Source organism: Octopus bimaculoides, chromosome 4, assembly GCF_001194135.2.
Source record: "Octopus bimaculoides isolate UCB-OBI-ISO-001 chromosome 4, ASM119413v2, whole genome shotgun sequence".
NCBI classification, from domain to species: Eukaryota; Metazoa; Mollusca; class Cephalopoda; order Octopoda; family Octopodidae; genus Octopus; species Octopus bimaculoides.
In genome coordinates this window covers 51,979,971-51,991,558 of record NC_068984.1, presented here as the reverse complement: position 1 = coordinate 51,991,558, position 11,588 = coordinate 51,979,971, and the positions used below count along the sequence as shown (strand labels likewise).

Here is an 11,588-nt window from a genome sequence, read left to right as displayed (position 1 = left end):
ACTGAATGATGAATCAAACAAGCAATTAGTTAGTTGGTTAAATAGCTAATCAATTGATGAATAAGAAAAAAGTGAAACTGAATTGCTGCATGTCATTATTATTGGCATAATGACCCTCCCAAGATGCAAGAAAAATAGAAAATGGTCATTAAAATTATCTATTGAATAATCAGTAATAAATGGCAAGCAAAATATACATGATTCAAGTCCCAGCCAGTTATGCTTTTGTCTTTGATGTCTATTAACACTGTAACACAATTTTTGTCCTTGGGTAGCAACTGTTATTTCTTATTTGCTTACCCTTTGAAACTATGGAAAAATAGTTAATATTTCCTTCAAACTTTGCTTTTGTTACATTTATCCAAACCCAAAAGAATCCCTCTCAACACATGGCTATGATGTCCCCCTACTATTCCTGTTCATGATCAGCCACTAAGGGACATGCTTAAGTGATTATGGCCAAGCAAGTGGCAAGCATCTGTGGTACTGAGCAGAATATTTGCTATAATGATATTTCTGCATCAGCAACTCGGCACTGAATCTGTCTGAAATGTAATAGGTCAGTTTCAAAACACTAATGTCCAGGTCACAAAAGCAAAGTTTGAAGGGAATAAAAATAATTTCCTTTGATTTCTTAATAACAGCAAATAGGAAATAACAATTACTAACCAAAGACAAAAACAAAAAATAATAATAATTTTGTTACAGTGTAATCACTCATCACAATTGCTCAGAAAATAAATAAGGTTTAATAACTTAATAAAATTAACTTAGGATTTTTTTTTAAATTTTCTTTCATTGATTGTCATATTTTCTAATTTATCATTAGTAATTACATGTAGCAGTGGCTGAGCCTGGAAACATTTAAATGTTGATACTTTGGGTCTCACTGCAAAATCTGTCATAGAGTCAAAAGTCAAGTTTAACCCTTTCATTACCAAACCAGCTGAAACTGGCTCTGGCTCTGAGTACAAATATCTTGTTTTGATAAGTTTTGAATTAAAATCTTCCACCAAACCTTAGTCACAATTTATGTTCCTAACACTAACTGAATGATAACTAAGTTACTTTACTAAATTCTTTGTTATATTTAAAGTAATTGAAAGAAACACAAAGCATCTCAAAATAAATGCAGTAACGAAAGGGTTAAGATATAAAATGCCAACAAATGTCAAAAGGCCTAAAAGAAAAACAGTATAAAGATGAAGATATTAATAAACAACAGAGCAGAAAATACTAGCAGTGAGCATGATATCATTGTAAGGGAGTTGGTAGAAAGTAAAAATTGTTTTTTCAGTAAGCAAATTGTACTAAAAAGGAGAAGAGGGATATCTAGCAAGCTGTCAAAGAACTGGGACCCAAAATGCTGAAATATAAAGAAGCAATGTCAGACATGAAATGACAACCACAGTCTATTAAGAAGTTATAAGTTTTGCAACTTAGACAATCTAAGAGCCTGAATAATATCAGAATTGAAGAAGCATAGAGAGTTATTTCCTCTGCAAGTGATAAGCAGTTTAGATAGACACTGTAATTCTATAAGACAGAGAAGAGAAAATGGACTGAAAATACAATGTCAATTTATGTAAAAGATTGAGCTTAAATTAGTTGAAGAAGTAGTTGTTGTTTGGCTTCAGGCCAGTTCTGATCAAACACATTTAATCAACATAGCATTCCAGTCATGACCACCCACTTTTTCCTGTCAAATACAGTAATTATCTAAGACCCCATTATATCAATGTGTCCAATTTTTAATGAAATAGGGTGTAATTTGGCTGCTGTTCATAGCAGGTCAAAACAAACACCATAAAGTCTCCATCATTGACCTGTGAGGAAGTAGTGAGGCATCAGACCTGACAGCTGGTATTTTTAGAAGACGAAATTGCACTGGTATGGACATGTAATGCAGAATGATGATGTATGTTGACTGAAGAAGAGAGCATACTCTATAAAGTGGTTGGCATTAGGAAGGGCATCCAGTTGTAGAAACCAGGCCAAATCAGACTGGAACTTGGTGCAGCTCTCCTGTTTGCCAGCTCCAGTCAAGCCATCCAACCCATACCAGCATGGAAAATGGACGTTAAATGATGATGATATTTGACTAAAATGATTAGGGACACGTTATGTTACCTACTCAGCTGGCAAGCAAAATATAGCTCCTAAAATTATGATACGGATGGTGGTGGTGGTGGTGGTGCCAACAAGAAAGACAGTACTTTTAAGTCAAAAAATAATTAAGGCAAGACAATATTTTTATAGAAACTTATTTTCCAATTTTTTTAATTCATAGAAAAATTGTTCAAAAAAATACAAAAAAATAAAAAAGATTTAGAAAAAATAATACCTTTCAAAATAAGTGTGCACATTTGGAATAAAATAAATATAATCAATAAAATGTTTGCAATATGAAATCAATTATATATTAATTTTCAGGCTTATAGAAATGTTTGTAAATAGAGCTGAAAGAATAGTAATAAACTTATGGAGTGCCAGAGAAGATGAAATATTTTACTCTTAGAGTGAATAGTTTAGATAGAAAGCAGTAATTGCTTCTATTAATAATTTCATTGTCCCAAAGAACAAAATGCAGGAAAATGGCTGCATTCAATCAGCAGAATGCAACTTATCAATTTATAGAGAGAAATTAGGACTAGAAAGACCAGGGAAATTGTTTTTTTCTGAATTACCCATTCTTTGGGAGGGTCCACTCCTTTCAGAAGACAATGTGCCATCTGTAAAAGTAGAAAATCAAATTAGTAAACACAAATCTGTTTCAGAAAAAATGTACTTTAGTCAAACTTAAAAGGATGAAATATAACATATTTCATTAAAGGATAACATACAACAATACATACATAAACCAGTAAGCGAGCCTCCAACATGGTTGCACAATCTGCTAGATATAGCAACCATATCTTGTTCAAATAATATAGTTTTTAAAATGGAAAAAGAAAGTTTAATGAAGTCTTAGGTACTGTTAATAAGACAGGATGGTTATGGTTGAAACACCTTTCATCATAAATTTACTCAAACAAGGCTGACCTTGGACTAAACAACAACATATAATACAGTGGTTTTCAACCGGGGTCCATATAAGAATTTCCTATTGAAATTTATGTACAATAAATTGCTTATACTTCTACAGGATGTCCACAAAGTCTGGGTACATGGGGATTAACACATACTTTAAGAAATTATTATTCTTATATTTAATTGTTTATGTTATGATTTTATTTACTCCATGTACCCAGACTTTGTGAACACCCTGTACAATACCGAAAATCTTTAAAGATTTTTTTTATACAATTCCTAATATTTAATTATAAAAATATAGCAGGATTTTCTTTTATATACATCAAATAGCTATGGAGATCAAGGAGAGTAAAATAGGAATCAAAGGGATCCATAGGCAAAAAATGATTGAGGACCACTGGTTTAGACTAATGTCTGAAATAGCATGTGATGGTACCCCTACAACTTCATTAGGAGTTGAATTGAAAGTCAAGGAAAGAAGGAACATTTATGCAACAAACAACATAAAGTTAGCATTATGCATCCACTGTGTAAAGATTATGAAGGTATGAGATGTTTTGGCACAGCCCTTTTGGTGTTACCTATTTGGTGTTACTGATTGAACACTGACTAATTAGACATCAGGACATCAGTTTATTTCCAAGATCTTTTGTCACTGTGAAAAGTTTGTTCTAATTTTAGTTGACAAATTCCTAATCACAACTACTAGACAACTCAACTATTAAACTTCATTTAACTTTCTGCCTTACTCTATGCATATGATGGCTAGTAAAATATTGATGAAATGTGGAAACTAAGAGCAAATTAAAATTTTGATGCTGTGAGCAGAAAAATCAGAGAGAGAGAGAGAGAGAAGCAACAATAAATTACTGATGGCTACAAACACATCTCTCTCTCTCTCTCTCTCACACACACACACACACATGCACACATTTGTAACTGTCAGAATCATTTAAATACTTTTAATGTTTCTCTGTGTATGTGTGTAAGCATATTTCTTTTTATGCGTATAAGGAGAAGGGAAAGTGTTTATGTCAGTCGGTTTCAATTAATAAATGGAAATGGGCTGTGCGTGAGAAGACCCGGCAAGCCAAGTAAGATCGTTGCCAGTGCCCCTGGACTGGTTCTTGTGCGGGTGGCACATGAGATGCACCATTTTGAGCGTGGCCGTTGCCAGTACCGCCTGACTGGCTCCTGTAGGATTTTTGAGCGAGATCGTTGCCAGTGCCCCTGGACTGGCTTGTGCGGGTGGCACATAAAAGACACCATTTCGAGCGTGGCCGTTTTCGTGCGGGTGACACGTAAAAGCACCCACTACACTCTCTGAGTGGTTGGCGTTAGGAAGGGCATCCAGCTGTAGAAACTCTGCCAAATCAGACTGGAGCCTGGTGTTGCCATCCGGTTTCACCAGTCCTCAGTCAAATCGTCCAACCCATGCTAGCATGGAAAGCGGACGTTAAACGATGATGATGATAATGTTTCTCTCTATGATTACATTTCTCTCCAGAGCCAAAACGTGTTGTTACCAAAACAGCAAAACAAGTTCAATGTCCAGTTAGCCATGCTAAATCAACAGTGTCCATACAGCTGAGCCCTTTAATCTCATCCCCAGATTATGACCATATTTTAATTTTATTTGTAATGCTCAAAAGAAAGGCATGAATTTTATATCTAATCATATGTCATTTATAGTAATCACTAAAATTATCAAGTAGCTATCAACAAAAACATACAGTAATCATTCAACTATCACAGGTGTTATGTTTCAAAACTCCCTGTGATAGGTGAAAATCCATGAAGTAGAAACAGTACTGTGCTGTATACTTATTTTTATTATTTTTATAACTTGTATATATTTATTTTATTATAAATGCAAAACAACACCACAGAGGAATCAACATAGGCTTAAATAATAAACCACGATAGGTGAACCGTAATATGGCGAGGAATTACTGTAATTAATTTCACTATTTCATCAGCATCTGAAATATACAGTTCTTTTCTCATAAGCACAAACCAAAAATTTTCCATGAATATATATTGATATTGTGTTCTTCAACAAATTAATTCGCCTACTGAAAATTATTTTCAGCAGTTACACTATCATTTATTAAAAATATCAAAATGCCATTATTATAACATTATTTGTAGGAGTAGGAAGTGACAAATGACTGAGATTTTTGACTGAGAAAATATGTCAAGTTAAGTGAAATCATAGTTGTGGCCAGTGCAGGTGACATGTGAAAGCACCCATAGAAGGCACCCATGCTGGTGAAATGTGAAAGGCACCTAGTACACTCTGTGGAGTGGTTGGTGTTAGGAAGGGCATCCAGCTGTAGAAACTAAGACAAAATAGACTGGAGCCTGGTGCAGCTCTCCAACTTAGCACCTCCAGTCAAATCATCTAATCCATGCTAACATGGAAAATGGATGCTAAATGACAATGATGATGATGATTTATGTATGACTACTACTAATATCTTGAGAAATACAAGCGCCAAAGAGAACAATGTACACCAACTAATAATGGTAATGAATTAATATAACTAGAATACAGCAGGTTCTAGTGATTGAAGAACAACAGTACTGCACCTGAACAACAATCCAGTATCTCATAAATAAACAACCGGTTATATAAGTAGAATATAATGATTTTGTACACAGGTACAAAACCAGAAATTTGTTGGAGGAGTTGGCTGATTAGATCAACCCCAGTACTTGACTAGTAGTTTATTTGATTAACTCTTTAGCATTAAACTGGTTATGTCAAGCTCAAATATTCCACCCGTTTTATGTTCAAACTGGAAGGTCCAGCCTCTCATACCTACCCTACAATGTCCTCCTACAAATAAACAATCACATCATCGAAATTTCAAAGCTGCGGGATAATTAATTTAAAACAATGTGAATAAATAAGCATTACATTTGACAAAATAACTTGAATGCTAAAGACTTAATCACAGGAGGATGAAAGGCGAAGTTGTTCACAGTAGAGTTTGAACCCAGAATGTAAAGAGTTGGAATAAATAAGGCAAGGTATTTTATCCAGGTCTCTAACAATTCAGTCAATCTACTGCCTTATATATATATAAGTAATATATAACAACAACACAAGTTAAACACTTACATTCCACAAGATGACAATGGCTTACAGACTAATGGAAAGATTGAAGGTGTAACCGTCCAAATATTAGACTTTTCATTCCTCACAGATATCAAATTTAACATTTTGCTAAGAAATACTGGCAAATCTATATTGTAGTTATTCATTTACACAAACATTAATCAGAAAATATGAAAACACTTGAAAATTATAATTGTTAAGAATGAAAACACTGATTCAAAATTTTGTCAAATGTTTGCTTAAAGTCATGCAGCTGTTACGGTCTTTAATTCTAGTGTTCTACAATAGTCTAAGAACATAGTAAAGCAGCAGAATTTGAGAGGGTCTGCATTGGCAAATGTTTAATACAAATATATAAGAGAATCATTACTAGAAATGACACCATAACAACGGCAGTCACATCACACGAAAAATGTGTGCCATGTTATACCTGTGTATACGTCAGTTGTTTTAATTACAAACATGTCATATGTTGTTTATTATCACCTATGAATGACAGTATTATTATTTCCAGAGATTACAATTATTTTTTGATAGCCAATTGATTATATGAACAGAAATAATAATTACCTGCACTTAATAACTTCCCAAACGATGAGCAGTTTTTTGCATAAAATCCATTAAAGTCAAGCCTAGAAAAGAAGAATATACACATCTGATAGAAACAGTAGAATACATGTGCTGCTATGTGTTGTTATTTTTTTATTTACAACATTATAAACTGCAGCCATGAAAAAGGAGATATACAAGAGAAGAGAATAAAGGTGGGCTGAAAAGTTCATAGGCTGACTATGAAAGAGTGATGCAAGAGATGTGAAAGCTTGCATGCATTAATTTCAACTCTTATTAATAACTGCATTGTTTCTTTCCAAGTAAACTGATATCTGACTGTTCAAAGAAGACTTCAAAAGTAACTAGAAGTAATTTCTATTGAAAATAGTTTAAATTTGACATTGTGATGTTATCAAGTAATACAGAAAAAAAGGTTTAACCCCCAACAACATTCATGTTGACATGCTTACTACGTTAGGGGATGACACTCCAGCTTTATCAACAGTGCAAAAGTGGGTAGCTGAATTCAGGAGGGGAAGGGAAAGCGAAGATGACTCAAGGTCTGGACATCCTGCAACTGCTACCACTGAGGATAACTTGGTGTCCACCACATGGTGATGGATGACAGGCAACTGACCATAAATCAAATAGCCAATACTATCAGTATATCCCATGAGAGACTTGAGGCTATTCTGCACAATGAACTCAGTATAATGAAAGTTTCTGCTTGGTGGGTGCCATGTTTTCTGACACCTGAACATAAGCACACCAGGCTGATCAATCACAAGAAAATTTGACATAGCTTGATGCAAATCCTGATGGTTTCTTTGAATGTTTACTAACCTAGTATGAGTGTTTGGGTCATTACTTTGAGCCAGAGACAAAGAAACAATCTATGCAGTAGAGATACCCCTCCTCACCTGCTCCAAAGAAAGCCAAGGTAGTTTCATCTGCAGGGAAGGTGATAGCCTCAGTTTTTTGGGGGATGCAAAAGGCATTGTGTTTATTAACATCAATGGAGAGTAATATGCCAACTTACTGAGGCAGTTATGCAAAGCTATCAAGACCAAACAATTAGGAAAACTGATGAAAAGTGTTTTGTTTCATCAGCATACAATGATCCAGCACATAAGTCCTTGGTTTCAATGACTGATGTGGCTTTGAGCTGGTTGCTCAGACTTCCTATTCTCCTGATTTGGCCCCATCTGACTATCATCTATTCTTTAACATGAGAAAACACTTGGCTGGGAACCAGTATTGCAATGATGACATCATATCTGTTGTTGTTGACTTTTTTGATCAACAGGATGAAAGCTTCTTCACCAATGGGATACAAGAAATGCAACACTGATGGAAGAAGTGTATGGATTGAAAAATAAACCTCATTTGGTCACATTCCATGAGTGTATCTTGGTCAGCCTATGAACTTTTCAGTTAAATCTTGTAATTGCTGAAGAATAAACTTGTTGAATCAAGTAGCTAAGATGTAGTTTCATTTTTAGAAAGATATGGAACTACAAGTGCAATATTTCAAGTAAAACTACTAAGAAAACAGTAGAGATTAAATATTTTGCAATTTAAACTTTAACTTGAAAAGTAAATTTTGTTTCTTAAAAATTTCAGAACAAAATTGTATGATGTTTAAAAAGTTACCATATTTTCTTTTTAAAAACTATTCATTTACTACAATCATTATTGCCTTAATGTGCTTAGAGACTATGGTGAATGGTTATCAAAATCAAATAGAGCTATTAACTAAGCCTATAAGTTCTTGAAAAAGTAGCTAAGTAAACAACAAACAACACAAAAAGAAAATATAATTACAACAGTACAGACCTGCAAAGGAGTGCTTGTTCACCATTACCATGGATCATATAAGCCATTTTTTCTAATAATTCCATGAGCAACTTGTTGAAGTTACTTTCAAACATTGATATCACAGTACCAAGGTGTTCAGTTGATTCATCAGTCATAGCTTCAGCAACAACCTAATGAGTAAAAGGATAAAATAAAGACAAACATATGATAGTGTTACAACTAATATCAAACTTTTGTCAAACGTTCACTTCAAGTAATGTAAATGTTATGGTATTCTAGCATTCTACAGTAGTGCAAGAAAAACATAATGACTCAGAATCTAAGGGATCTAAAGAATGTCTACCTTGGCAAATAATATAGACAAGAAGTTTATGGAATGGAATAATTTTGTATGTTGTGAACAAGAGAAGAAATCTTTGCCCACTTAACCAGTCCCATCCCAGAACAGTATGATCATTATATCAATGACCACAAGAATAAGATTTTATTCTCTGTGGATACACACCCACTTCATTTTGTACACTAACCCGTCCTACTCAAGAAGACCCGGTCTCAACAGCAGAAGTGCTAAGGCCACTCTCCCAGTGAAAAGGATTGGCCGACAAGAGTCCTGTGTCAGTGCCACATTACAAATACCCAGCACACACTGTAAAGCAGTTGGTGTTAGGAAGTGCATCCAGCTGTAGAAACCAAGCTAAACCTGACTGGGAACCTGGTGCGGCTCTCTGGCTTGCCATCTCAGGTCAAACAATCCAACCCAAACCAGCATGGAAAACAGACATTAAATGTTGATGATGATCTAGAATTCAATAAACTATCATTCACAAGTATCACTTAATTTTCTTCGACCCTCAAACTGCACCAATCTTCCGCAATTTGTCCCTCCTCTCTTTCAAAAAAACTTGCTCAAACTTTTAATTTGAAGCTCCTTTCCAACTTATGACACACTTTTAAATGTCTAAATGTCTCTGTTTCACAAGCTACACTTGTCCTCCCATCTCCAATAGTACTATCTGAACCAACTTTAAAACTAAATCTCAAATCACCAATCACTTTGACTGCAGATCCGATAAACTAATTTATGGCACCACTTCCAGCCAATGAAGAAAAATTTCCATGTGCATGCTTGACCTGCTAGAAATAGCAGCCAAATCCCTTCAAATTACTACCATCATAAAAAAAAAACAACAGGAGGACATATTAGATAATATAGTCCTATGTATACAAGAACACTGGACAGTCATGGTTAGAATGCTTTTACTATCATTTGCTTTTACAATCAGGGCTGACTTGACGCAAAACAACAACTGCATCATTTGTAAACTTTATAAATCCCTAATACATAAGAGAAACCAACTGCCATCTAGACAATCACTTCTGTGCAAACACTTCTTCAATGCTTGGAATAATACACAAGCACTTTCCAAACCAGAAGCTCTTTCTGTGGAATCACCTTGCACTTCAACTCTTGTGGCACTCACAAAACACAAGGGAACAAACAAACCTCATTTTTACTTTAGACGTGTCCATACTCATAGATATTAATGACTATCTCTTATTCTATTTGACTTGGACACATAGAAAAGGTTCAACAGATTAGTTGCCACGGTGTCTAATTATTTGCATGACTGTAAACAATATTACCAAACTCTGAAAAATTATATTACTTCTTTCTTTGACAATATTCCTACCATATTGCTTTTTCTTTCATCCTCCTCCTTCACCCCTCTTTCACTTGTTCTTCACTCAGTTCTCAGTTCATTTCTCCCATCCTAATTCTTCACTCATTGACCATCTTTTTCATTTAACACTGACACTACTAGTTTCTCCTCTCCTAATTGTGGAAGGAATGTGTAGAAGGGGTAGACCCAGGAAGATGTGGCATAAAGTGGTGAGAAAGAATCTTCAGATGTTGAGCCTTACAGAGAGGTGACAAGGGACTAAGACTTCTTGCAGTTTGTTGTGCTTAAGAAGACATGTCAAGTTAAAGTAAAATCATGGTTGTCCTGGCAAATAGGCATGTCCCTTACATTCCTCTTCGGCTGAGTGATCCTAATCTACAAGGCTTGTGGGTGCTGTTACCACATAAACAGCACCCGTGCCAGTGCCACATAAGAGCTCCTGTGCCAGTGCTGCATTAAAGCACCCAGTTCACTCAGTAAAGTGATTGGCATTACGAAGGGCATCCAACCATAGAAACCATACCAAAACAGACATGGAGAAGAGCTGGCCAGCTCCTGTCAAACTGTCCAACCCATGCCAGCATAGATAACAGACATCAAATGATGATGATGATGAAGATGATAGTGATGATGATGAATTTAATTTCACTTTCTATAATAACAGCAGCAACCAATTATTTATCTCCCACTCCCATGCTTCAGTTCATATACAATTCCCTATGTTATTTGACATTGGTTGTAGTAATTACTCATTCCTCAGAAAGGCTCAGTCCAAAGTCCAAAACATCAGATTTCTCCTCTTCCTAGCAGCATGCTAACTTAATTCCACTTCCTAACAAACAATCTTCTAAGAATAATGGACAATATTAAAAAGAAAGAGAAACACAAATACCTTTTTAGAAATTTGCTTCTTTTTCGGATCCTCTGGGCTGGTAGCTTGCAAGGAATTAGTCAGAGTCAACCAGCTTCTTTCAGGTAGGCCTTCTAAAGATTCGTTAAATCTCTAAATTTTAAAGTAAAATTGAAGAGCAAATTCATGATAATTAAATAAAACTTTTTAACACACACACACATATATATATATATATATATATATATCATCATAAATATAAGGGATTAGCAATTGAGTTGCTTCTCCAACATACTGAAAATTCAGAAACAGCAGTCAAAGAACTACTGATTCTAAACTACAAATTTTTCTCTAAAATGGATGGCGATACCTATGGCACACATAGAACAAAAAACCGGAGGGAAAAACACAAACAAAACAAGCCTTTAGTTAATTGGGTACGAATCGTTTCATGGTTAAGCGAACGAAAACTTCACTATTCCAATCTTCAGCCCAAATATTCTGATAAATTTGAAAGTGTCTCTAAAAA

At 34.9% G+C, this 11,588-nt stretch overlaps 1 protein-coding gene across 1 annotated transcript in view; it reads right to left on the bottom strand.

Annotated features, from left to right (window-relative positions):
- Positions 1–2,250: 2,250 nt before the first annotated feature.
- LOC106868733 (gamma-tubulin complex component 2) overlaps positions 2,251–11,588 on the bottom strand; it is an 82,786-nt gene continuing 73,448 nt past the window's right edge. Inside the window, exons 28-31 of the mRNA XM_014914131.2 lie at positions 11,102–11,212; positions 8,546–8,697; positions 6,728–6,789; positions 2,251–2,732 (exon numbers count right to left, since the gene is read on the bottom strand). Coding sequence (XP_014769617.1) covers positions 2,632–2,732; positions 6,728–6,789; positions 8,546–8,697; positions 11,102–11,212 — 426 coding nt within the window. The 3' untranslated portion in view covers positions 2,251–2,631. The remainder of the gene's footprint in view (positions 2,733–6,727; positions 6,790–8,545; positions 8,698–11,101; positions 11,213–11,588) is intronic.